This window comes from Lates calcarifer, linkage group LG14, assembly GCF_001640805.2.
Source record: "Lates calcarifer isolate ASB-BC8 linkage group LG14, TLL_Latcal_v3, whole genome shotgun sequence".
Lineage (NCBI taxonomy): Eukaryota > Metazoa > Chordata > Actinopteri > Centropomidae > Lates > Lates calcarifer.
Genome location: NC_066846.1, coordinates 8,348,325 through 8,375,671, shown reverse-complemented (window position 1 = coordinate 8,375,671; position 27,347 = coordinate 8,348,325). Strand labels below are relative to the sequence as shown.

The following is a 27,347-nucleotide window of genomic DNA, read 5'->3' as shown; positions in this document are numbered from 1 at the left end:
AAGGAGTGGAATACACAAACAGCAACTGGAGAAACCAAAGTGAGGGGGAGAGATATTTCCACATGGCCTTCTGTCTGTATGCAGCTATGATATCAGATGTCAGAGCCAGATTATAGGTCATTAAATTCAGGATTTTAACATGATGCCGAGTGGTGGATTTAGCCTTTAAATTATTAGAGACTTTTTAGTGTAACCTGTCATTTTGTGCAGTTTCCTACTTCAAAACCACAATTTGCCATGAGTAAGAAACCCGGAAATAGTGAGACGAGCGATGGGGGGTTGGACCTCTGAGTGTGTGTGTGTGAGAGAGAGAGAGAGAGAGAGAGAGAGAGAGAGAGAGAGAGAGAGAGAGAGAGAGAGAGAGTAGTACTCCAGTCGGGCACCCGTGGGAGCAAGTCCACATCCAATCCACAGGCTGCCATCCGCTTTAATCTTATTTATTTATCGATTTATTCTCCGATTTGATCAATAAGGATACTTTATCTCCGAGGAAGTTTCTCTCTGCGGCTCCACCGTCTCGTCTTCTTATTCGCCGCATAAGATGGTAATAACGCAACCGACACCCCCCTGCGTTCATTCATAAGGGGTGACAAGTCGTCTTCTTCTTCTGGCTCGGATGTGCGGCAGGTCAGGGGAGCAGGACGAGCTGTGGGAGGAATACAGATTACACTTGTGTGAGAAAACGTCGGACAAGAACAATGAGGCGAGCTGCCGATGTGGAGCGATAAAAGCGAGAAGTTTGAGTTTGTTTCTGTCCTGCAGGGCTGCCTGTCCACCACCACCACCTAAAGCGAGGATTCAGTGAATTATTACAGAAGTGTTTGTGTGACTTGTTGCTTAAAAAAAGGAGAGATGACAGTCAAGCTGGACTTTGAGGAGTGTTTGAAAGACTCTCCACGCTTCAGGTAAGAGTTTCACCTGTTACTCACTGTGATGAAGTCAATGGAAAGATGGCTGAGGTATTACTTCCACTTTTGGAGTTTAAATAAGGTTAAAAAGGTGGATAAACTCTTCTATTAATACGACAATACTGGCTTTACCTCTTATTTAATTCACATTTACATTCAAGTGCAGTAGTTTCATCTTGTTGACTGGATTTTTCAGACCCTTAAAATACTCATTTCAGTCGGTTTGAGCTGCTGATGCTCAGAGGCAGTAGTCCCTCAGGGTGTGAGGTCATGTCATGTCATGTCATTTAGGTGTTGGGGTCAATAAAAGGAATGAGACGTGCAGGCCTTTAAGGCTGAGAACACTGATCTGAGGCCTGATAAACTCTGCAGGAAGCGTGCATTAGCATTAAAATTCAATATGCAGCACACTGATGCAAATAAGGTTGTAGTGAAGCATGGATTTCAGCTGATTACTTAACTTGTGGTTCTGCCTTTTGTGTGATATTTGTCACTCTTGTTATCGCCCACACACTTATTTATTTTAAGCTTTTAAAACCTTATTTAAAAGCTTTTAAAGTTCCTAATCGAGCTGTCACTGCAGCTTCACTGCACGTCAGCCATGACACACAATCAATTTTCTTTCAACACAGAATCAGCATCTGGTGTAATTAAAAAGGAAGTGTCACTAAAAGTTAGTTTTGCAACCGGCTCAAAAGAGTTTGGCAGGGCTTTGGGTGTTGCCCTGATAGTTTCTGGCATCCTGCCTGAGTCACAGCGGCTGGTGTCGTCTCCTCCAGCTGATCTGGACAGATTTCAGTCCTGAGTCTCGTCCCCTCTCTTTCTCCCTGTGTGTGTGTCTCACTCTCTCTCCCCTATATTGAGTTTATGAGGCCTGCACAGTGGTGGAAAGTTTGAGCTGTGGCAGCTGCAGCGGCGAGGTTTCGTGTCAGGGCCCAAGAAGCAAGAGGGGAGGAACAGCAGAAAAAAAAGGGGAAGGAAAGGAGGAAGAAGCGTGTCAGTCAGTCAATCAAACAGATAAACAGGGAGAGTGAAGGAAAACAAGAAGACTAAACTGTGCTGACAAGTGCGGGACGGGCCGCTCGACTGTGCTGCCTCCTGTTGCTAGGTGACGGCGGGGTGGGAGGGCAACAGGAAGTGAGGCGAGATGTGCTGAGGTGATCAACAGGAGAGACAGGAAGTGTGTTTTCTGTGGGGAGAACCACGGCGGAAACTCAGCTCTAGCTCGGTCTTAATCTGCTCTCTTGCTCTCTGTCTCCAGCTCATCTGAAAACTGTGACACTGACGAGGAATCTTTCCTCTCTTCCTTCCCACTGGCCTCCTCTTCACCCACCCCTCTCTTTTCTCTCCTTAGCTGACTCGTCACTTGGTCATATTTCAAGAAGTCATGACCTCAGGCTTTGATTCAAACATCCCCGCACTAACAAACACAGAAACACAAACAGTCACTGTCTGTCCAGGCCCTCCTCTCATTCTCTCTCTTCTCCCTCCACTCAGTCTCGCCTCTTTTATTTTTTTTCTTCCTCTGTCTCTCTCTCTCTTTCTCTCTCTCTCTGTACTGTTGGTGGAAGGCAGCGGAAACCACATGGTTGAGCTGTTGGTATGAGAGGAGACGAGCGGCAGAAAGAGATACTGACTGTCACACCAAAAAAAGAAAAAAGAAAAAGAAAAAAGAAAGACAAACTAGCCATGCGCAGGACTTCTGAGGCGCTTTTGTGCACATGTGTGAGAGGTCTGAGAAGGCCCACTCTTGTACTGAAAGGCAAAACCTAATCAATTGGACACTCTGGACTAAAAAGACAAAGTGTTTGTCTTGTCCTCTCTGTGTCGTTAACTCCTGAGGCTCTGTTCAAACCCGCACTGATGCTTTTTAAATTCTGCTCAAGGTCATAAAGTTTCTAAAAATACCAAATACGTCGAGTTAAATTACAATGAAGTGAGCGTGAAAGAATGCATATGACTTCAAATAGCAGCAGCTATGAAATATGTGGTGCACTGAATCACAGTAATTCACTCTATGCTTAGATGCTGTCACTTCACTGACACATTAAAACAACAGAACAGAGTGTTGTATAGAAACTGCTGTGGAAGTTTTCAGGATGAACACAACAGACAGATGCAACAAATCGACTGATCTGTTGATCACATTTTCAATTTATCAATTTCTCCAATGTATTTATTAACTGGTTCATTTAAAAAAGATAATGCACATAAAGACAGAGGTAGCTAAATATAAGTTTTTGGAATTAGTAGTATAGTAGTATAGTAGTAAACATACAGTGTTAGTAAAGATATTATACAAGACCACATTAGGCTATGTTGTTAGCTTTAACACAAATGAATGCTAAGCAACCAAATGGGGAATATTCATGCTAATAGAAATATGTTCTAAAAAAAATATTTACTCTATAAAATTGTTTATTGTTTATTGTTATTGTTCTTGTTGCAAGTTCACAGAACGTGAGGGGGAATCTTAAAGTTGCTTGTTTTGTCCAACCAACAGTAGATTTTCATGTAAAAGAGACAAAAGCAGCATTTGAGAAGCTGAAGCCAACGAATGTTTGCCACATTTGCTCAATAAATGACTTGAATGATAAATGATTAATTGTTAATCAGAGTTATCCACTGATTTTCCCTCTATCGACTCAAAGATTAACAGGCTAATCTCCTTAGCACTAAAATCACCCTGACTTCAACTTCTGCCACTAGCACTGATCTCTATATTAACACACTGGGGTTCATGTGTTGCTGTCAGTAAATTTATGATGACCTTTGACATCAGGATCCTGTGTATGACTCTCTGTGTGTATTTGTGTGTGTGTTTCAGAGCGGACATCGAAGTCGTCCAAAACGATGTGAGCGAACTTGAGACACGATTAGACAAGGTGAGAGACACCTACACACACTTTTTATAAAGCCAACCTGAGTCACTACACTATTTTTGTAAAACACACACACAGGTATCAGTTGCTGTTGGATACATGCTCTTCTTGTGAGGAGGCAGTGAAGTGAGAGGAGGGCAGCGGTCGTTGAGGTATATTTTCACCTGAAATTTAGCAGGAAGTGACTGCAGGTGCCGCTTCCCCATCGTATTGTCCTGCAACAGAGAGAACTACAGTTTGTTCTGCTTCGATGCGATAAGTCGTATTCCCCATTGCGTGTTTGTGTCTATACGCATAACAGTTTCAGATCTATTCAATTTATGGGGAGGCTACACACTGCGTTTCTGTTCCCTCATCATATTGAATAAACATGAATTAAAATGCCATGACACTCTGTGCTGTTTGTGACTCCCCTGTACAGATGTTTATCTGTTCCATAGTTCATCAGAAAACAAAAAACACCCCCCAAAAAACCCCACTGAAATATAGTGAAAGTCATAAACAAAGCTTTTGGTTAATTTAACTTTCCCTGCTAAGAGTCAGACATGTGAGTGATGGGTTTGAGCCCCTCTGGCAACTTTTATCTGCTCCACTCAAGTGCCTTTGAGGCAAAAAAAAAAAAAAAAAAAAAAAAAAAAAAAAAACAGTCTCTAGCAGCTCCAGTGCTGCTGTTCTGCAGCTGAACTTTGACTTTACTGTCCCTGCTTGCTTTACCACCAGACGTTATAACTGTGAGATTAGATTAAAAAAAAGAAATCCTGTTTTTTCTGTTCTGCTGCCATGCTGCGTTGTATCATGCTGTGACAAGCCTGATCTGAAGAAGACTGATTATAAAATAACGTTTGAATAAAGTTCCCCCTGTTGCCAGAAATGTAAAAGTAAAATTCCTGCATTCAAAATGTTCACAATGGCACACACAAGTTTCATTAGCAAAAACCTAATGAAAGTATTAAAAGGAAAAGTACTTACCATTCAGAGTTACACTGAACATATTGAGTTATATTATTTATATTGTGGAGCTAGTTTTATTTTTTATGTACCGTTTGATTGTTTAACCGATACCAATATGTCATATTTTATAAGCTAATTATATGTTTTGTATATAAAATCTTCTGCAATGTATCATCAGATAAAATGTAGTGGAGTATACACAGAATATTTCCTTTTGAAAAGTAGTGGAATAAAAATATAAAGGATTGAAATGGAAATATTCATGTAAAGGAAAAAAATGTCACAATTGTAGGCTACTTAGAATTATTTTGGAGGATGTAGTTCCTGGTGCTTTTGGTGCATTATACAGAGAGGTATTTCTGTTATTTAGCATACAATTATTGATATAAATGGGGTGCTAACTACAGCCTTTAAAAATAACCTCATATGTGAATCAACACAGTCACAAAAACTGAACATTATTACCTCAATGACAGTAGGATTCATGGCAGGACTGTTGGATTAGACCACATTAGTTTTGTCTAGGTTTACTTAATAAAACTGAGTGTGCATATGCTGCCCAGTAGAGAGTGACCGATGTATTAGCAGGCTATTACTTTCACTGACACACTGCTGTGGCCTGTCATGTACATCAGTGTCGGTGTAAATACAGGAAAAGCTAAAAGAAGCTGTAGCAACGTAAGTGTTTTCAGTTATTTATGAGTAAGAATGGAAACTAGAAACGCAGTGTCGTAATAGAATTGATGAATATTCAAGTTGTAAACACAGAAAAAAAAGAAATGTCAGTCTCTGTCATTTTTACTGAGCAGTAATGACTGTGGTCACAAGTGGCACTCACAGGATAATGGTCAACTCTAAAATGAAGCCGAACAATAGTCCAATATGAGAAGTCTAGTTTACTGACTCAGAAATGTTTACACAGCAATATCTGTACTTTGCTAACATTAGCTAACGTTGGCCGTCAGAAGCTATTAGTAATAGCAGTCCAAAGTAAAGTGAGGCATACTGGATTGATTAAGAGTGTGTTTCATTGCTTAATAACTTAACTTTTCACTTGTAAGAGGAAGAATGTGTAATTTATTCTTTCAAAATACGGTGTGTACACTCTAAAGGGGACCTGAGGGGCACAGTGGAAACACCTGTGTGGGTGGGTCATGGTTGTGTACCTAGGCTGTAGTTTAATGTATATTTAGCTTTTATATTTTGATTCTATTTGTTTACACTAATCAATTTTCAGGATCAAGTAACAAGTGGTCATAAATCCTCAGAAAATTATCACCATAACCAACTTTAAAGCTCTTTAACGTCTTCGTCCTCGTTACCCGTCATTATCTATCTTACGTTAGTTTCTGCGTGAACAACATGGCGGGGAGAACCCCAAAATGCAATGCGATTTACGTTCTCTCTTATATCGATTTTACACACTTAACAGCAGCAAGCTAGCGGCTAACTGTCGAACCTAGAGGAGCATTAAGCAGCTTAGGAGTCAGGTATTTCCCTCAGGAGTTTGAGGAAATCAAACAGAGCTAAAAGAATAATAAACACTTACTTTTGTTGGGTGGCCAGGAACACGACTCCAGATGTAAGCTAGCGTTGCTCTTTCCCTGCTAACCGTACGTTAGCTAAAACGTCAGGCGTAACGACTTCGACGTGTGACGTAAGCTTAAGTCGATGTTGTGTCTTGTCTCCCCAAGTGGCCAAAATAATAAATGCCTGTAGCTATAGTTTCCAGGTTTTGTTTTGTTTTTTATTTTATTTATGTTTTTGTAGAATGTAATATAATATGCACAGTAATTTTGTAAATCTGTGAAATATTAATACATAATGATCCATATTCAACTTGTAAAATCTATTACTGATCAGGCTCTACTGCAGTTTAGTAAACAGTATTTAACAGAAGCTGTGGGTTATATTCACTATTCACAATGACTGAGGAACTTCTTTCTCTGTTTCACAGATTTACTGTGTGGTCTCCTGGAATAACTCCTCATTATGTTTAATTATTTATGCTGATTATGACCGGCTGTTAGCCCCCTCAGGTGCCTCTTGTTGAAGTATTCAGGTTGGATTTTGACTCTGGTGCTGCATGTTTGTGTCCCGCAGCTTGTGAAACAATGCCAGGCCATGCTGGAGGCGGGCAGAGTCTACTGCCAGACCAGCAAGAGCTTTGTCAACGGCCTCCGGGAGCTGGGACACCAGTGTCCTGGGGACAAGATGATGGAGGTGAGAGGAGCATACTGACATACCAGTCACACAGGAAGTTATTTATACACTCATGTTATCTCTCATGAGGTGTTAAACCATCATTTCCCCACCAAGATTGTGACAGGCGGATTTCACAAAAACATTTCTCTAATTTTAATGTATATCTGGAAGATGTTTGTTTCTATTTTATTCGGCAAAACTGTCGTTGCACAATTGCATTTTCTTTTTTCTTCTTCTTTTTTATGGGTTTGAATTGCTGTTAAGATTTGATGACATTCAGAGTCTAATCTAAGATTCCTGTCCTGCAGGAATGTTTGGACAAATTTTCCAGAAGGCTGTCTGATATCTTGGAGGCACAGGGGGTGAGTTTGTCTGTGTAGGCTTTTACTTATTGCCTCTGCACAGTTTCCATTCAAGTCGTGACACTTATCAGCTGCAGTACGTGGTCAAGCAAGGCTGCAGCAGGTTGTCAATCTCATTACATTTGACATTTCACAGCTATCTGTGCTCACTGCGGTAGATTTATCTCTGTCTCTGCCTCCTTTTCCCTGTCAGGAGGTGATTGAGACCACACAGAAGTCAGTCAAGTTGAAGCTGCAGAACTTTGTGAAAGAGTGAGTGAGCTGCCTTGGCCGCCTTCTCTGTTTGTTTCATCTAATCTTTTTTGTTTTTCAGTGCTTCTCTCCCACTAGCAACAGTGTAATTCATACACTCAGCCACCTCCTTCAGACTGAGTCACTCCCCTGCATGTCTGCCAACCATTAACCCACCGCATGACAAAAATATTAGAGGCTTATGATCCTTCATTTTCCTTCTCCTCATACTTTGTCTTGCATTCTGCTCTCATTAGTGGGAATGATACGGTAGATTAGATGAGAGAGGATGTGTGATAACATGTGACAATAGTTATTAGCTGAATGTTCAGCCAGTGACACATTCTGAATGTGGTTTAACCCCTTGAGTTCTCAGGTTTGCACTTTTCTCAACAGATGTTTAATGGAATTCACAAAAGCTGAATTTTAACAAAATAATCCCACACAAAGAACTCATGAATAATACATCACATAACTGAATTTACCCACAGTCTGTTAGTGCTTAGTGGAAGTCACAGTGCTAATACAACACTGTACAGGATAATATGTAGTGATGAGTGATGCATCTTACAGTACCCCCTTTTAAACTGTATCATCAAAACTGTCCTGTGTGTTGGATATCCATGACAATAACTAACTTTATTGGCCTGGAATCAGCCAAGAGGAGCCTCACTTGTAGTTTCTTTTACAGACTAATTTCACAAACATGACTTTCAGTGTCAAAGGTTAAATACAGATGTGAGCAGGACAATCAAATCAAATTTCCCCCTTTGCTACCCTTCTCGTCCTCCAGAGATGTTCGTCGGTTCAAAGATGTGCGCAAGGAGTTTGAGCGCAGCAGCGAAACCCTGGAGGGGGCGCTGGCGAAAAACGCTCAGGCCCCACGGGGGAAGCAACACGAAGTGGAGGAGGCGAGCAATGCTCTGCTCAACGCACGCAGGACCTTTCGGTCTGAGGCTTTGGACTACGTCCTGGAGGTGAGAAAGGAAAGTGAAGGAAGTGAAAATCTTACTTTTTCACTTTATCTCTCATTGTTGATTTGTTAACTTGCACCTGTGTGCGCATAAAAACATAGATATGCAGCATCCACTTCAACAAACACGATATACCAATTAACCAAAAGATTTTCTGGAAGTCTAACCGGCACTATCCAAACCCATCAAAGCCCTAAAGGGAAAGATGAAGAGAAAAATGAGTCATATAACCAGTGGATCCAGGTAACAAAAACAGCCGGGATAAAATGTACAACAGCACGTCTGATTATAGTTTTGTCTTTGCTGTTTTGAATGGTAACAAGTTTTGCCTCGGGAATCCTCTCCAGGCTTGTGGTTGTGGCTCACAGCAGTTTAACTGGCCACTGAATTTTTGGTTATGAAGTAAACATGAAGTTTCTGAAACCACAGCTTCCTTTTGTTTCAGATTAATGTCATTGAGGCCAAGAAGAAGACAGACATTCTGTCAGCAGTGAGTTCATGTTGACCTAATTCAAGTTCATTTTTTGTTTTTGTTAATATATTGTGTCTGTACTGTGTCTTTATGCCTTACTGGGCAGTTTTTTGTTGTTGCTGGATTTGTTGAGGGAGACGTGTTAAATAAGTGAATGTAAGAGTCCTTGTTAATGCTTCCTGTCAGATGTTGTCAATGATGGAGGCCCAGGCCCAGTTCTTCCAACACGGCCACCAGTCTTTGTCAGAACTGGACGAGTATCGACGAAAACTGAATGAAGAGGTAACTGCTTGTGAGAGCCACGACTGGTTTAATTTCCTTTGTTAGAATTGTGTTTCAGTTGCAAATCACCTAGCAGTCATGACAGAAGACAGAAACTGGTTCTGCACAATGCATAAATAAATAACAGCTGGGGAGGACAAAGAGAATCTTAACCTGACAGAAACTAAAAGTGTAGAATAGACAAAAAAAACAGTATGTCTTTTTTTATGCGAGGTGTAGCGGTAGGTGTAGTGAACATTGCAGCCAAAGGTAGGAGATGATTAGCTTAGCTTGGCACAAAGTTTGGAAGCTGGTGGAAACAGCTAGCTTGTAATGTGCCTCCTCTGGCCTCCAACAATTATTCAAATGAAGCAATCTGAGAATCTCTCACAAGATAAAGGCAACAATCTTTGGAATTAGTTAGTGGTGGTTATCTACCATAAAAGTTGCGGTGTGCCAGTTAAAGAGAAGATGCACACAAGCTGATGAAACACTTAAAAAGACTTTGCAGATGGTTTGTGGGGCAGGAAATGAATTCAAAATGTTTATTTTGGCTGAGGCATACGCAAGATATTGGTGAGACATGTTGAATGTAACAAAAGCATGTTTGTGCACAGTAAACCACATGATAGGATCCAAAATGTTGTTTGGATAAATTGCATCAGACATTTTATTTTTTATTTTTTTGTGTGTGTGTGTGTGTGTGTGTGCATCTTTCTGGGGAGAGGGGGTGGGGTCAAGGACTCACAAGTTGACATCACACTTTCATCGTGACAGGAAAAAGTGAACAACAACAGGAAATATTTCACATGTCTGTGTGTGTGTGTGTGTGTGTGTATGTGTGTGTGTGCGCATGGCTTAATTCCTGCTTCTTGACTGTGGCAACTGGAAAAAAAAAACATTTTCACACTAACAACCTTGAACATCAGCAGTATTAACTGTCGCTGAGTGTTGTTGCTAAATGAAGTGAATTTGAAACAGGAAATGGATGTGTCAGCATTCACTGGCCAGATCAACCTACAACAAAGCACTTCCTGTTTCAACAGGAAATGACGAGAATAAGCAGATGAGACACAGATGGAGAGACAAGGAGCAATTATACACTAAGCAGACTCTCTGCAGGAGAAACCACTGGAGCTGTCTCTCAGTTTGGCATAGGATGTTCTACACTTCCTAATTCCTGTTTCCTGGAGAGTCTGCAGGAGTGATAACCTGGCTCAAACCTGTTGAACTCTCTCCATTACTGTGCTTCTCACACAAGCAAAGGGTGTAGGAGGAGGGAAAAATATCTAGTTTTTTAAGTTTGGGGATGGTTCATGCATGTAGAAAAGCTCACATAGGTTTCTGTAAATGCTGGACTGGATTTTAACCCCAGTGTTTGGGCAAAGCACTGCATCAATATCTGTATATGTTTACTTTGCTGACTTGACTAAAACTGCAAATCAGTAGAAGTATCAAAGAGCTTAACAGATTATACATGAGAGCTTTTTAAATTTGTTGGTGTTAGCATCCTGAAGCTTAATGGAGTGAAATGCATTATGAGTGCAGTAAAATACATCATTTAAAAATCAATAGTGATGTCTGGAGAGTGACTTCTCTCCATTTCTATTTCAACAGCACACTCAGTTTGTCCTAAACTCAGCCAGAGAGAAGAGGGACATGGAGCAGAGACACGCCGCAATCAAGAAAAAGGTCATACATTTAAAATGAACTGAAACACTTAAACCAGCACTTTTGGATAAATTCAAGTTTGTAATCAAGATCAAATCCTGTCACAACTACAGTCTTCCAATCTCTTCCTTGTAGTTTCACCAACACACATTGGCTTGTCTTTCTAAAATATTTCTAGGATGTCTCCTACGACGACTCCATCATGGATTTCAATGCTGACGCAGCTAATGGGATCGCCATGGAGGGATACCTCTATAAGAGAGCCAGCAACGCCTTCAAGACCTGGAGCAGGTACAAGTTTACCCGTGAACTGTTTCACACAGAGCACCTGCACTGTTTTGATGACCCCTCCCTCCCCCGTTGGTGTCACTAAAATAACTTTTTTGTTTTCTTCCTCCACTCCAGGCGCTGGTTTTCAATTCAAAAAAATCAGCTGGTGTATCAGAAGAAATTCAAGGTATATTTTAAAATAAATCACTATTTTTAAAATGCATTCTCCTTAAAAAGCATATGAAGCCAAACATAGAGCAGATGTTTTTATTTAAACACAGATGTGCTTGTACACTATAAGCAGACACATACATGGTCTGACCTGTATGTTTTTCCTGTCTGCGCCTCTATCAGGACCAGCCCACAGTTGTGGTGGAGGACTTGCGTCTTTGCACAGTCAAGCCCAGCACTGAAAATGAGAGACGGTTCTGCTTTGAAGTGGTCTCCCCGTCAAAGTGAGTTTGCGTGGGCGAACGTGTTTATGCGTACGTGTGTTTGAGCGATGGTGGTGAATGTTCATCAGCACTGAGAGTGTGGATTAAAGCGTCCTGCAAAGTGGGGCTGTGTGAGAATTTGTCCATGCTTGTGTCTCATGTGCAAAAAAAAAATGAGGTGGTCACAGTGTGTGTTTGTGTGTGTGTGTGTGTGTGTGTGTGTGCGTAGGTGTTGTTTGTTGCAGGCGGACTCAGAAAGGCAGCAGCAAGCATGGATAAGTGCCGTCCAAAACAGCATCGCCTCAGCTTTTCAGGAGCATAGAGAGGACCCACTCAGCCCGGTGAGAATACACACACACACACACACCACACACACACACAAACTTCTATATCTGCATTTTTCTGTGGGAGTTTAATCCGAGGAGATACAGAGGAAGTTTCTCCTCATTCCTGTATTTGTGCGTGTGGTTATCAGAGACAGCGCTGCAGCTCGGTGTCGGCGGGCACTATGGGAGGCGGGGGAGGAGGAGGAGGCGGCGATCAAGAGAACGAGGGCCGCAAGGCGCTGGACGAGGTCCAGGCGATCCCGGGGAACCGGCAGTGCTGCGACTGCGGAGAACCCGGTCCTGATTGGGCCTCCATCAACCTGGGCATCACGCTTTGTATCGTCTGCTCGGGAATCCATAGGTACACACATGTGTATGCACACACGCTCACACATGCACACACTTGGCTTGAAACCTGAGCTTTAATGGTTTTCCTGTGTAACAGGAGCCTGGGAGTCCATTTCTCCAAAGTACGCTCCCTCACTCTTGACTCCTGGGAGCCAGAGCTCATTAAGGTAATTTAACCTTTTAACTACAACAGCTACACAACCTCATTACAGCCTGAAGAAAATGTTTCAATGAGGATACTGTGTAGTGCATTATTTAATAGTTTACTTTAACTAAACTCTCCATATCGAGCAATTACCACTGAAATAAACTAAATTTTTTCTTTATGTGTTTTCTTTAGTTGATGTGTGAATTAGGAAACACAGTAATCAACAGGATCTATGAGGCCCGGATTGATGAGATCACCATCAAGAAACCACATCCCTCCAGTCCCAGGTACAAATAATCAATACTACGCAATGTGCAAATGTTAAAGGGACATTCCACTGATCTTTAGACATGCAGGCATGCTTAGTGGGTACTACTCAGGCTGTTAAAATGGTTGTGAAAGGTCTTTTGTGACTCTGGAGCAGATTTCTGAAGATTGAGATGATAACCCCCTGGTGATGTCATCAGGGTTATTTCAACATAAAGTCTGCGTTAGTGACGAGGGCAGGGAAGATATGGGCATTTACCAAGAAGGTTCTAATGAAAAGATGCTTCTGGTTACATCATAAGAAATGTACCAGAGAGTTAAAGTCAGGATATGTTAGCCTCTGTTGTTTCAGTTTTGATCGCTCTTATTTTACCATGTCTCTCAGAAATTTCAGAACTTTGTGGAAGTAAAACACTAAATGGACGGAGTACCCTTTTAAGTCAGGAGAAACAAGCCTTGTTTATTGGAAATGAAATAAGACATGAAAAAAACATTCTGTGGCCTTAATTATAATGATATAATTCCAATGTGCTAATTGCAACAACATCTATCAAAAACTTGGTTTCAGCAGTCAAAGTTACAGCACCAGTCTTAATTTGTGTGGCCAGATACAACTATGATTTCACTGACATTTACATTTTTTTTTTTTTTCATTTTCTTAATTTAATCATGCATTGACATTTATTTATTACTCAACTGCTTTTGGCATTTTACTTATTTGCCTTTATTTTAAGTCACGTTTGGTTTTCCATACCGAGACAACAGTCCATGCTTGTACCATAAACCTGTCTTTGATGGAACTTATTTTTAACTGACGTAGATTGATACAGCTGTAACAACGCTCATTAATCAGCAGAAACGCACTCTTCATCTCCTCCTGCTGTTGTATTAATGGCTGCCTGTGCACATCGATTAAGACTAATTTCTCTGACTGCGAGTCAGTCAGCTCCAGCGCTCCACAACATGTGTGTTGAGAAGATCAGCGGTTTTAGTTTTAAAAATGTACCCTCTGCAAAGAATTATGTGGTTTACAAGTGATTAAATCAGCAGCCTACAACTCTGTTTAGACTTATTTTTTGACTTCCTCTTCTCTCCTCTCTTGTGTCACAGCAGACAGGAAGTGCCACAGGTACATGATACAGATGGTTAACATCGTGACTAAAGTGTCCGGAAACCTGTTGTGAGGCTGCATGCTTTTTGCAGCATGAGTTTTCAGTTTTGTCATACATAATTTGATTATTTTAGCATCATAAATATTGCCTTTTTTGCTGTGGTTATGTTTTTACTTTTTAGTCACATATTAACAGCTGATAAACATTCACTTAAATATGTTTTAAGCTCTATAACGCTTACATTCCTGCTGTAATAAAAGAGTAGAGAAAGGAGACACTAGGCCCTAAATAGACCTCTTGTTAACTGGATTTATTACTTAATTAAAAGACACTCAGTTCCTGGACGAGACATGTGTTAAGCATTCTTGTTGCACAGCTGCACAAACAAGTTGTGAAGTCAAAGTGAGAGCAAGTGAAGCCAGACAAACAAACTCCTGCACGCAGGCTTCTTTTGTTTTCTAAATTGTTTTTCATCATTTCATAATCGTTTTCTGGAGGAATATGGATTCACCACATCTCAGTCTTTCTCTCTATCTAACCTCTATCATTTCTGCCCCCCAGAGGAGACAAGGAGTCGTGGATTAGATCGAAGTACGTTGAAAAGAAGTTCATCCAAAAGCTGCCCGAGACCGGCCGGAACCCCCCGCTGAGGAGATCCAGTGCCAGGAGGAACCGGGCAACCACGCAGGACCGGGGCGTTCAGCGGCCACCGCTCAAACCCAAACCGAACCGAGCCACTCTGCCTCGGGTCACAGGTAAACCCTGAGAGACAGGAAGCAGAGTGGATAAAGGTCAAATAACTCGCTTACTCCTGCTGATGTAAACAAAACAGAAACACACACTCATGCAATCCCCAAAATTGGTGATCCAGCAGAAGCTGATGATCCTAAGGACCTGCTCTGCTGTATTTATGTGTGTGTGTGAGCTGTTGCTGTGGCAGTCAGCAGGATAAACCAGTAATCATGGTTCTCACACACACACACACACTCTCTCTCTCTTTCCTCAGGGCTCAGCCCCAGTGACCTTCAAAAGAACAATACAAGCTTTTACAAAGGTAAGATAAAACACACACACACACACACACTGAACTAAAACACCACATTACACAGATTAAATCAAGTCTCAAAAAGAGGAAAAATACAAATATGTGTCAACACTTCATTTTCTCTTTGATAAAAAAAAGACAGATGAACTCTCTGCTCTCTCTCAGATATGGACGAGGAAGAAGAGGATCTGAGCGGACTTCACCCCGGAGCGCTGTTGTACCGATCGGCGGCCCTGCAGAACTTCCCCGTCATGGCCGACGCTCTGGCTCATGGAGCCGACGTTAACTGGGTCAATGTGGCCGAGGACTCCAGCACGCCGCTGATACAGGCCGTCTCAGCGGTGAGGAGACCAGGTTTCCCTCAAGTATTATGGGAATGTTCATGGTTTTCAGAGGATGAATCCCAAGCACTTTGGTGACCCCCCTGACTTTTCCTATAGCACCACCTACAGGCCAATACTAGTAACATTTTGGTGCATAAAAACCTATTGAAGAAACAAATAAATGGATTTCTGTCACATTTATTGTGAATATTTAATGTCCCAGAAGATAAATCCTACTAACGTTGGCTACCACCTACATTTCCACTAAGACACAAGCAAAACCAAAGACTTACCATGAAATTTACTGAAGACGTCATGTCCTTGAAAGGATTAATGCTTTCCTGTTACACCACCCGCCAATCAAAAAACGCTTTACACCAAAAATATCTCATAATTGAAATTATCTGAGCACATTCATACAACTGTGGGGATAAACCCTTAGGTTAACTGAGGCTTATAACCGCTGCTGCTTTAAGAATAACAAACCTGTCAGCATGTTGTTTTGTCAAGATTAACTCTCCCTATCACCAGCAGCAGGTTTTTATAATTTCAGTCATGTTGTTTTAACCTGTTTGGGCAAGGTAATAGTACGGAGACGTTCAGGGAGGATCATGTAGGTTGTCTGTGTGTAAAAATCCAAAGCACCATCTCATGCGCTCATTTTTGTGTTTGTACCAGAACGCCCTGGCAGCCTGCGAGTTCCTGCTGCAGAACGGTGCCAACGTCAACCAGGCCGACAGCAACGGGAGAGGACCACTGCACCACGCCACCATCTTTGGTCACACTGGGTAAGGCACACTGTCACACACACACAAGTCCCAGTTCCCATGCAGAAAGAATTGATTCCATGTGAAAAAATGGAAAATCAGATCCCTAACAGAAAGAAAAAGAAAAAAAGATACACAACAAAGTTACACACAGACTGCAATACATCTCAACTACTACAAATAAAACGTTTAGCTAATAAACTCAGACACTGACACAGGTTGAATGCAGGTGCAGACAAGTAAACAGATTACTTTATACACACACACAAAATCTATTTAAGCCTCCAGGCTCGGTGCCCAAAGCCATTAACAGAAGTAAATAGATTCACCCTGTTTGCCCAACTGACTTTTCTGTGTTGTGTAAAGTGGGAAGTCTCAGCAAGTGATGAATTGAAATGAAATAGAGGAAGCTGCTATAGCTGGGATCACTAATTTAAGACTTTTAGTGGCTTGATTTTTGGATGTATTGTATCTTAAAGCAGCAGAGGGCTGTGTGTAGGTGACAGGATTTATGCTGTAGGTAGTGTTTTAGTCCAAAGAGTCCATTGTAGCTTTACAGCAGCTTTTCCACTAAGTAATCTTCGCCAAAAGAGCGTGACTGTTTGTTTGGCAAACAATTTTGAAAGGAAGAAAATGTAGATAACACGCAGCCCAGTGTTTCACTGCTTATCAGGAAGTTGACACTGAATCTAGCTCTAATCTGCTCTGGCCCGGGTCAGATTGCAGCAGTGCTCCAGTCTGGAACATTATTTGTCATAACAGAGCATTCAAGAATAAGATACTGTATATAATATAGAGTGAGTTAGACAAATTTATCTGAGATTGTAGATTATTTGAACGATTCAGCGTCTCTTTTTGACCAAATAAGTCCAGTAAGTAAAAAACCTCGAGAGCGTTTGTGCTTTCCTGTTTGCATTTCTACCTCATCTGCAGAACTGTGACGAACAGTCTGATTGAGAACTGAAAAAATTGGAAATTGATGGAGTTTGCAGTACACACACACACACACACACACACACACACATTCTCTCTCACACTCTTTAACGTGTCTCTTCTCTTCCCCAGGTTGGTTTGTCTCTTCTTGAAGCGAGGTGCAGACTACAACGCCAGAGACAAGAACCAGAAAGACCCCATCACCATCGCCGTGGACAACGCCAACGCCGACATCGTCACTCTGTGAGTGTTTGAGCCAAGAGACATAACAGTGACGCATACACAGTTAACAACAGCGACTCCTCTAACTGCTCTCCTCTCTTTCAGGCTGCGGATTGCCAAAATGAACAAGGAGATGCGGGAGATGGACGGAGCGTTTGGCCAATCAGGTCACTCAGGGGGGCAGCAGGGATCTGGGGGGATACTGGGTGGGACTGGAGGTGGGCTGGCCCACACCAGGAAAAGCCTCCAGGCCATAAAGAACCATATAAGTGGCTGGGCTCTGGGGGGGCAGAACGATTAGTGGAGGCTCAGCCCTGGAATGGGCTGTAAGCTGAAAGGAAAAAGAAAACAACTTCAACATGTTCTTGTCAAGTTGTAAGACATTATCCTGACCTTCCCCATGCATCATTCAAGAACAGAAAAAAAAAGAAAATTTCCTTCATTAAGAAAGCATAAAATCCAGTTCTTGTGAACCAAGAAAGAGCCAGAACACAGGGTACGACAGTATCTTAACTAAAACAGAAATGAAAACAGATTTACTGATCAGCAAAGACAGGAAAATGTCTTGTGAAAAGAATGGATGCTATGTGAAACATGCACTTTGAACTACAAACGCACATCATCCTGCACTTTGAAACCCACTAAATCTCCAAATACCTTGTCAATAGAGAGCTCCTCATGTGGGTGTTTCCAATGTTTCGCTGTTGTGTAGCTGAGGTTTAAGAAAATGTGTATATATCTCTCTGATGTTGTATATCTGCTGTGTTTTTATATACACACTGTACAGCGTGCAGACTGTTTATTATGTATCTCGATGTGTGTTGGGCTGTTATTTTCAGTCCTGTTATGTAAGCTCAATTCAATGTTGGTTTTGGTTCTCAAGGACAATTTCTCTCCCGCTATTCTATGAATAGTGACGCTTTTTGCACAGTTTTGTATTTATCTTATTTCCAAGAGCTCGGCGGTGTAGCCCTTGAGCTTAAGGTTAACAGTGGGTTGTGTTTGCATCATTTGGCTCCTTTTCAAGCTGCGAAGTCCATTCTTTCATGATCGCCCTCGAGTCAGCACCGAGGCTTTGGTCAAGTGTAAACTATTTGGTTTTCCGCTCATGAAGGAATGGAAGACATGATGCTTTTTGTCTGCTTGAAACAACTGCTGGTCAGTATTTGACGTGCTGTGCTTTATCATTGTGTGTCTTTGTCGTGTGCACTCATGTGCCTTTGCCTTCTGCCCGCTGAGATGTCCGGCTGGTCTCAACTGCTTGCGCAGTGTGCCACCTACTGAAAACTAAGAGGTAAAGTGCATGCGCATGCCCTCATCTGTGTTTATTTGTTCAGTTGCATGCTTCTTGCTCTAGGGCTACGACTCTAAATGTGTGCAGGAAATTACTGGTGGGGTTTAAGTTCATTAAAATTGAACATGTCCCCTTCAAAATTACGTAGCTTTTGATGACAGATGTTATAGTTCAAACACAGCTGCGCCTCATTAAAACAGAGGAAGTGCTCAGACAGAGAGGGACATTAAAACCAGAAAAGACAGCATTCATTTGACAATGGATTCTAAAACTTCACAGCTTTAAAGTTTGTACTAATCTTAAACAATGTCAGGCTTTAAGGCTCATGTCTTCTTCTGTGGTCTTTTCCAGGTGATGAAACCTACCAGGACATCTTCAGAGACTTTTCACACATGGCCTCAAACAACCCCGAGAAGCTCAAACGCCGTAGCGCAGACCCCAAATCCTAACCTGCCCCCTCCTCGACCTGCTGTTTCAACGCCACATTTCACAGCTCAGCCAGACATACTTGTAGAACACACTCAGAAAACATGCTAGGATTCATCACACACACACCACACACACACACACACACACACATACACACACACACTTTCCCTGGCTACCTGCCACATGTTCAGTCATAGCTCAGCTGGTGTTGACTTCAGAGGGGGTGAACGCTCCGAACAGTGAATTCTTTGTGGCGAACACGTCAGAGCAGAACAATTGTGTCCAAGTGGAAACACTGGAACAGCTTTATGAGACCAGCATGAGGTGTCTTTATGTCTAGCAGAGGGTAACACCATCACTCTGCCAAGATTTCCTAATTAAATCCAGTAAATCTATTGTTTTTTGTTGTTTTTTTTACTAAAAAGAGCTGTGTTTTTATGTTCCTCTTCCATTTGTTGACTTGTTACATGAAAATAAAGTGAAGATGTTGTTGGAAATGGACATAATTGTAGCAAAAAGTGAAATTTTATGTCTTCCATCTTTCATTGAACAGTAATGTACGCAGATTTTTACATTTTTAGAACATTGTTAGACACAGTTCATGTCTGTTTTGTTAAACTATGTCAGGTACTTCAAATTTGTATCATGATCAAATAAAACGCAGTACAAAACTTACTGTGAAGTGTGTTTAAGTGTCAAAGTTTTAAACTGTTCAAACTGATGCAGTTGTATGTTTTGATGTCAAGTGATGTCCAGCAGAGGGAGCCATCATTTTGTGATGGGACTTTTAGCTAATATGTAACAAGACTGAGAGACAAAAACTACTAAAAGTAAAGACATTAAAACAAAAATACAGAGTTTTAAATCAAAGTTGAGTACAAAATATCATATTTTAACACAACAGTGACTACAGGAAGTCTGAGTGGCACATTTAAGACTAGAGGGTAACAGCTTTGAATCACTGCCATGAAAATTATTTCTGGTTAAGATGAATGTTTTTCACCTCTTAACAATTACTGAAGTTTCAGTGTTCAGTAGCTGCTAACAGGATGCAGTGTCATACTTGGTCAAACACGTTTTGCACTGCGAGGACCCTGAAATCAGTCCACGCCAGCAACCAGCAGGTCACAGTGACCCGGTGATGTCCTGCCCGCAAAACCTGTGTTCATTCAGCTGTTCTCAAGGCCAAACATCTGTGGTTTACAAAGGCAGTCTTGGTTTATGGTTTACAACAGTACAAAGTGCTTGTGCACTATCATGTATCATTAGAACATGCACTTTTGAATTAACAATCTTGTTTTCCTGCCCAGTGCTTTAATGCACTGATGGGAAGAGACAGCTCCTGAGGCTGAGAGGGAGAACAGCACTTATCTGCAGCTCTTTTAGAGCCACTGCTGTGCCCATAACAAATCAGTGTTAACATTCAGCAACACTGAGTGGTGCTGCTAATTATTTAGAAAATGTGTTTCTTTAATCCATAAATCTTCAATTACACAGTAGTGTAAAGATTATCATCAGGAGGGCTCAGTGAAACACTGCAGTCAAACTGCCCACAGTGCTTCATACACACAGTACTGATAAACGTCATGTGTGCTTCATTAAAAGAAGAAATTAAATGAGGATAGTGAAGGTTTAAGATTAATCAATGAGTGCAACATGTATAAAATATGATGTCAAGATTCACTTTTCACATTCACATGAAATAAAACAGTTCCTACTCTTCGGTCAAGTATGCTGAATGTGCAAACTCAGTCTACATCCCAGTTCATGTAAATCAACCACACATCTGTACGTTGTCTTGTAGGCAGAAGGTAGTGGATTAAACATTAAACTGAGGTTACGATGTGTAACAGAGTGGGCAACTCATCAGCCCCTTTCTGCTGTCAGAGTTTTCACAGTGAGCTTCAATATGGGTCTGATTCTCTGAGGTATAAGTGCAAACACAGTCTTCAGGTACACTCTGCTGTTACACTGGCTGCTCTGAAGAGCACTAACAAGGCTCTTGAACCCTTTAACTTACACAGTCTTGAGGCTAATGCAGCCAGATCACTGAGCTCTTCCTCCGTGACCCGTGTCAGGAGGCGAACTATTGATCTGTTCCAACTCTGGATGTAAGCTCTTGTTTTTGTCTTCATGAGAATGTCTCTGAGGAGCCGGTGGATCTGTGCAGGAGAAGTAGTGAGGAAGCGTGGCCATGGTCAACGTGCCAAGAACTAGAAAACCACCCGCTACCATGAAGGAGGCGATGTAGTTGCCTGTGACATCCCTGAGCAACCCTGAGGAGAAAAAGACAGGAAAAACATGACTGTATTAAAACGCAGAGCATATTAATAAAAAATGATTGTGGGGTGACGAACATGAGGCTGCAAATAGAACTGATAAAAACTACGAAGAACTTAAATAAATTGCATAATGTTAGCATCATGCTATACAATAAAAAGACATGTGGCGTCATTACTGAGACATTTTGATTCCATTAAAGGCAGAGGGGAAATAAGCTTATCTTTTTTCTGAGAGTTAGATGAGAGCATTGATACCACACTCATGTCTGTACGCTAAATATGAAGCTACAGCTAGCAGCGAGTTAGCTTATCTTACCATAAAGACTAACTAATTAACATGTTCTATCTTGTTCTGTACTTAAAAACAGTGTAAAACAACATTATATACAAAAGAAATGGGGTACACATGACAGTGATTCTCATCAATGAACATTTGTGAAAACTTCTCAGACCCAAACGGGAGCATGGCAGAAAATTAATTTTTGAACCTGGATAATCCCTAGAAAAACTGCTAACAGTGTGTTTTGTGAATTATCCACAGCAACAGGTTATTAACTTACTACATGCTAATGGGAACAGTGTGAGTAATCCTGGGAGTGAGGGTCAGAAACAACAGAGGAAGGGGTAAGAGAAATGGCTGATGCTGTTTACTCCAATTAATGTTTGACTACTTCTAGCTTCAGTGTGTCAACTTGTGTTTATGGACTGATTTAGGTCACTTTAGATAACATGGAACAAGGTGACATAACCTACATTGGGAGATAGATTAATACACTGCACAACTAACATGTGAGACCCAACAACACTTAACCGCTCTAGATCTATCTCAGTCTGTTTCTTCAGTGTGTGCCTACCTGACAGAGGCGTCCCCAGCAGTCCTGCACCGCTTTCGATGAGCTGCAGCAGCCCGAGGGCCCCCATCATGCGCTCCACGCCCACGATCATGGGCACCACCGCGAAAACCAAAGAGGTCAAAGCCCCGGAGCAGAAGCCATAGAGGAGACTGATCATCACCAGCACGACGTACGAACCGGACAAGGAGCTCACGGGCAGCAGCATGATGAACACTCCCGCCAGCGTCGTCCACAAGCTCAGTAAATGGAGCAGCCGGAAGTGTCCTAGGTCGGAGAACCAGCCTGATACCACGCGGCCCAAAATGTCTGTAGCGCCGGCAGCTGACATGACAAAAGCAGCTTGGTACTCTGAGAAGCCAGCTTGGCGGCTGTGGGCCACCAGGTGGAAATATGGAACAAAGTAGCCGACGTTAAGAAGAGTGACGGCCAAGGTATAGGTGAGATAAGGCCTCTCAAAGAGCAGCGGCAGCTCCAGGTAGGAGGAGACTCGTCGCAGCACCATAGCACACGATGACCTGCTCCCTGAATTCACCTGAGGGGGGGATGAGCTTCATATTTAGCGTCCTGTCTGTTCATGATCAAACTATAAACCCTGAGTGGACAGCACAGTCTCACCTTTTCTGGGGCTTTGGAGCGTCGTCGTGGACGAATGAGAGCCCCGCAGGGTACGATGTTGAGGCTGAGGCCCCCCAGAATCAGCAGGGCCCCTCGCCAGGCGTACGTCTCCACCAGAAACTGGAAGAGGGGGTTGAAGGCAAAGGAGGAAAGGCCGATGCTGGAGAACCCCAGTCCCAACGCCAGGGTGCGGCGCCGCGTGAAGTTAGCCATGACGGTGGCCACCATGGGAGTGAAGACCAACCCCCAGCCCAAACCTGAAGGAGAGGGGAGGGAGGGTACACTGTGAGAGGTCAGTTTGTTGACCTGCAGTTAACAGGTAACAAAGATGACCTGCCCTGAAAAGCAAGTTAAGTGGAGGATGTTTTCTAATCCAGGAAGAGGACCTAAACCTGTTCTTTTGATCGTTGTTGTAAGGCTTTCAGATATATATCACCTGAAATGACGCCCATAGTGAGGTAGAGATGAACGAGGCAGGTGGCCTGTGAAGCAAGTATGAGGCCGAGTCCAGCGAGAAAGCCCCCTGTCATCACCACCACCCTGGCATCATACGCATTACACAGCGCTGCACCCAGAGGACCTGCAAAACAAACACACCCAGGTGTCTCATACAGTCAGGCAACAGTGAGGCAACGTGTGAAAACACTCTTTATGCTTTTTTGTGTGTTCTTTGTACTAACCTCTTGTTTTGCAAAACCAAAGACTGCTGACACTCTCAGTCAGTAAACAGCTGTTAATGCTAACGTTGGCTATTGATAGCTAGCAATAACAAAAACATACTTATATCACCTTTAATGTAATCTTCATTTTAATCTGTAACGTACAGTTTTCGCCATTTGTTTCACCTTAATTATCTTTACAAGATATCAAAACCTCACATATATTCTGCATCAGTTTGTTTCAGTTCTTTAGTGAAGATAAATTAAGTTTACACTGAGTGAAACAGTCAAACACAAAACTATGTCTCATTTTATTTATACATATACGATATAAAATTCAGCCTGACATATTCAGTATCTTTGGAAGCTTTGGGATGTCAAAAAATTTTGACTTTGTAATAAGTGATCCCAATAAACAATAAGAGGACATCATCCTGCTTATATTAGATTCTTTGTTCAAAAGAAACCAAAAAAAACCCACAATAAGTGTTGATGAAAATAACTTTTAGCTGCATGATTACAAACAGCCCATCCATACTTTATTCATACTTTCATTAGGGACTCACTGAAGAACTGCTGTGCTGCCAGGCCTGTTGAAGAGATCCAGGAGATGGCCTGAGCACTCTCCTCAAAGTACTGGACAAACTCCACAAAGAAGATCCCCAAGCTCCGCATCAGGCCAAACACGAGGCTCGTGCTGACGAACAGGGCGCCGACCAGCACCCAGCCCCAGCCTCCATCCAGGCCCTCGGCTTCATCGCTCCGGCTCTCTGCTTTGGGCTTGTGGTTGGTCATGTCTAAAGATGAAAATTAAAATGCAAGGCAGCGTATCAGCAGAGAGTAGGAGAAAAAGGAAGTGCCACAGACAGGAAGATATAAGCCTCGGGAAATGGAAGTGATAGCTCCCTCGTCTCCTTTAGCAACAGCGCAGAACAAGTCTCAGATCCTCTCTGCAGTCGTTTATAGCCGTAATCATTAACTTCCCACGGGCCAATAAATTCCCTGGTTGTGCCATCTAAGTGTGACGAGGCTGCCTAACAAGTTGGCCTTCATTTGACAACAAGATATAGGTGAGAGGTGAACTCTGACCACATGAAAAAGTCCACTCAGTCAACTCTCACTGCTTTACTGAATGAACAGTAGTCTGCAGGCAGCGGTGCAGCAGTGTTTAACGCTCTAATACGACTGTTTGCAACTTAATCTATGATCAGAACAGTGTTGCTGTGCACATATAACCTACTGTCCAAATAACATCTGTCTCTTTCAGCATCTGGTGAAAGGTTGACCCTATTTAGACGTTTCTGAAGGTCTGTTACAAGGTCTGTTGCACCTTCATATGTTTCATGTACGATGTCTGACACTGACTAAGTGTTAAAGTACACTGGTGGAGGGTTATTAATTTGATGCTGCTGTTCTCAAAAACTAACTTTTAAAATACAACTGCAGGGCTTCCCTCCTATTATAATAATAAATATACTATAAATACACTGAAATATAACATTAACCTTTAAGGAAGGAGAGCAGATAAGCAAAATCCAATATATTTGGTGTGGTGATCACTTGAGCAGGCATTTGAAATAATAACAAGACTAAGTGCATCATGGTGTTGTCCTCCCAGTATCCTGGGAGTAACCTCTGCTGACACCCAGATTTTTATGCTAGTAAAAGAGACATTTTGCGCAGAGCTCAAGCTTCCATTCACTCACACACATATCAGATACTTGAACTCACAGCTGGTTTCTACTGCATTTAAAAATCATAAGAACACAGCTTTGAGCTTTATCACATTGTTACTCATTTCTGAGAGACAAGTAGTCCTCAGGCACATCTCCTGCTGCTGACAGTAACAAGCTGGTCACAGCCCTGTAAAGAAATGCAGCTGCAGCAGGAAACACAATAAACAAACAGCACTGAAGTTCCTCTTCAGGGTTGGTTGTCCAGTTGTTGTTTCAGTTAGCAGTCAGCTGCTGAATGATTCATCAGCTCATCAACATAAAAAGAAAGTCACCACTGCCATGTGTTCTCAACATATTCAGCTTTTTGAAAAGTTTTCCCAACATGAATATATGGTTTCATTTGTCCTGTGCTTTCTGTCAACTATAGTCAACTGTTTGACAGAAAATGAAAGCCTGTGTTGCTTAATTTGATGAGTTTAATTAGACACTTGAAAAGAAAACAAAGCAACAAGTAGCACTGATCCATTCCTAAACTGATACCTCTCGTTTTAGAGGAATTACAGGGATTTGCAGCTAACACACTCTCCAACACATCTAACAGTTTGCTATATACTTCACTGCCTCAGCTGAATTAAAAAAAAAAAAAAAACTATTTGTGTTTTAAAATAATCGTTTGCTAAAGTCAAATCATAAACTAATTCCACGTCCAACAACAGGATGAACACACGCACCTGCAAACACCTGCTGTTCACTCAGCCTCACTCACGTTAAATACGCAGCTAACTAATGAGGTGATGAACAGGTAGACAGCCGGGGACGCGCACTGGAAGCTGTGCACTTGGCCTCTCCAGTAAGAACTCCACGTAAATGACGTAGGCTGCACACTGCGCTTGCGCACTGGATGTTAACCGCCGCTGTACTTCGATACAAAGAACCACAATGTACAGAAATATGTAAACATATTTTGGACGATACCATTATCGTGCTAATGTGTTTCAGAATATTAAAAAAATAATTCATTAAAAAAAATCTTGCCGACAAGGTGCTACAGCGGTATGAGTGAAAAATTAACCGTTTCATAACCCGTGAAACCTTTGACACTGAGCTAACCGTGACCTAGATACAGCTGTGTATATCTGAAAAAACCGCCTGGACAGTGATGATAACGCACGTCCATGACCATCTAGAGCACTTTTAACAGTCCTCAGCCAGTGACAAGCGTCCCTCTGCTAGTTTTAACTCGACACCACTCACCCTCCTCACCCTCGGCTCGGTGTGTCAGCTTTCCCCGGGGCAGCTCATGGTCCACAGTCCCTGAGTTTCACTATGGTAAACGACAAAATGAGCTACAGGAGCTACAGCCACGGTCTGCACGAGCTGCAGGGAAGTTCAACAGGCCCCCCAGGCCGCGTGCACAGGCTTCACGGGGACGCGCGCACGGGACATACTTGTGAGGATAATACCAGATAATACCAGTCATTTTATTGTATTGATGAACATAGGTTATACATCTGAAATTCTCAATGGGCAACTTATCACAATTAAGGACATAGATATTAATAAAGTTGTTTACAAATTAATTTATTGATGCATACATACATTTATTAATGCATTTAATGATAGCTATTAATCAATTAAATGCTTTAATACTATTTCTGAGACACATATTCATACAAAACTTTCACTTGTACTTTACAGTTTTGCAGTATATGTTTTATTATTTTTTAAGCAGAACAAAACAAAACAGAAATTATCACTAAATATAAAGAATATCTTTGAGAAATGCCATATGTGTAGTATCACAGGATGTAAATCTACTGAGAGTAGTAAAACTGCTGTTTATAATACATGTTCAAACAGACTGAGTCTTAAATAAGAAAATAAACTGATGATTGACAAGTTCAAATTCTCCTTACTTGTTCGTTCTGCAGCTTTGCACCAGCAGTTTGAGTTTGCACAGGTGCCGTGTAGCTGTTGAAACGAGAAGCAGCTCTTTCCAAGGTGTGTTAATTGTCAAATGACCACAGAACATGATTTAACACAGCACGAGGAAGCAGGATCTCATCCAGGTCGTGGTTTCTAAGAAGGGTTGAATAAGCTGGACTTGGTTGAAGATACTTGAAGACTTTTTACTTCTCATCCTGTTGGATGAGAGGTGAAATATCTGCAGGTGTTAAAGAAAACAGCAGAGAGACTGGAGGTAGAAAATAATAGGACGTTCAGGAGACGGACACTAGATGGAGGCAACCACAAGGTCTAAGATGACTGTGAGTGCTGATGCACTGCCTGCAAGAGGAATTATTTATTCTCCACACACACACACACATACACACACAGAGAGTTAAAACTGCCTGATTGCCTGCTTGGCCACAGTGTGCAGGATAGTGAATCTGATTTTTCACATTTTCCATGTCATATTCATGTCC

The 27,347-nt window shown here is 41.9% G+C and overlaps 2 protein-coding genes across 4 annotated transcripts; one reads left to right on the top strand and one right to left on the bottom strand.

The window, feature by feature from the left end:
• The first annotated feature begins 324 nt into the window (after positions 1-324).
• On the top strand, positions 325-19,510 carry acap1 (ArfGAP with coiled-coil, ankyrin repeat and PH domains 1). The gene is made up of 23 exons (XM_018671439.2): positions 325-905; positions 3,736-3,793; positions 6,845-6,964; positions 7,255-7,308; positions 7,502-7,560; positions 8,333-8,516; positions 8,959-9,003; positions 9,172-9,267; positions 10,864-10,938; positions 11,096-11,208; positions 11,323-11,374; positions 11,542-11,642; positions 11,851-11,962; positions 12,097-12,308; positions 12,393-12,462; positions 12,636-12,730; positions 14,384-14,577; positions 14,829-14,876; positions 15,033-15,208; positions 15,869-15,978; positions 17,023-17,133; positions 17,218-17,279; positions 18,758-19,510. Exons 1-23 carry the CDS (start codon positions 853-855, stop codon positions 18,853-18,855), a joined length of 2,298 nt encoding a protein of 765 aa, XP_018526955.1. The 5' UTR covers positions 325-852; the 3' UTR covers positions 18,856-19,510.
• A 774-nt stretch (positions 19,511-20,284) lies between these two features.
• Positions 20,285-26,800, bottom strand: slc16a13 (solute carrier family 16 member 13). 3 transcript variants are annotated; one of them, XM_018671442.2, is made up of 6 exons: positions 26,185-26,800; positions 23,812-24,042; positions 23,023-23,166; positions 22,587-22,843; positions 21,972-22,503; positions 20,285-21,111 (listed from the first exon to the last, which is right to left on the bottom strand). In XM_018671442.2, exons 2-6 carry the CDS (start codon positions 24,038-24,040, stop codon positions 20,882-20,884), a joined length of 1,392 nt encoding a protein of 463 aa, XP_018526958.1. In that variant the 5' UTR covers positions 24,041-24,042; positions 26,185-26,800; the 3' UTR covers positions 20,285-20,881. The 3 variants fall into 3 exon arrangements, with proteins under 3 accessions (XP_018526958.1, XP_018526956.1, XP_018526959.1); XM_018671440.2 differs by having other exon boundaries at positions 26,176-26,799; XM_018671443.2 differs by lacking the exon at positions 26,185-26,800 and adding an exon at positions 25,653-25,917.
• Between the last annotated feature and the right edge of the window lie 547 nt (positions 26,801-27,347).

Excerpts from the sequence above, each read along its gene's own strand:
- acap1 (XM_018671439.2), top strand. The coding sequence starts at position 853 with ATGACAGTCAAGCTGGACTTTGAGGAGTGTTTGAAAGACTCTCCACGC. Across the intron at positions 14,578-14,828 it reads CACTCTGCCTCGGGTCACAG|GGCTCAGCCCCAGTGACCTT; the intron begins GTAAACCCTGAG and ends CTCTTTCCTCAG. Across the intron at positions 17,134-17,217 it reads AACGCCGACATCGTCACTCT|GCTGCGGATTGCCAAAATGA; the intron begins GTGAGTGTTTGA and ends CCTCTCTTTCAG.
- slc16a13 (XM_018671442.2), bottom strand. The coding sequence starts at position 24,040 with ATGACCAACCACAAGCCCAAAGCAGAGAGCCGGAGCGATGAAGCCGAG. Across the intron at positions 23,167-23,811 it reads GGCAGCACAGCAGTTCTTCA|GTCCTCTGGGTGCAGCGCTG; the intron begins GTGAGTCCCTAA and ends TTTGTTTTGCAG. Across the intron at positions 22,504-22,586 it reads GCTCCAAAGCCCCAGAAAAG|GTGAATTCAGGGAGCAGGTC; the intron begins GTGAGACTGTGC and ends TCCCCCCCTCAG.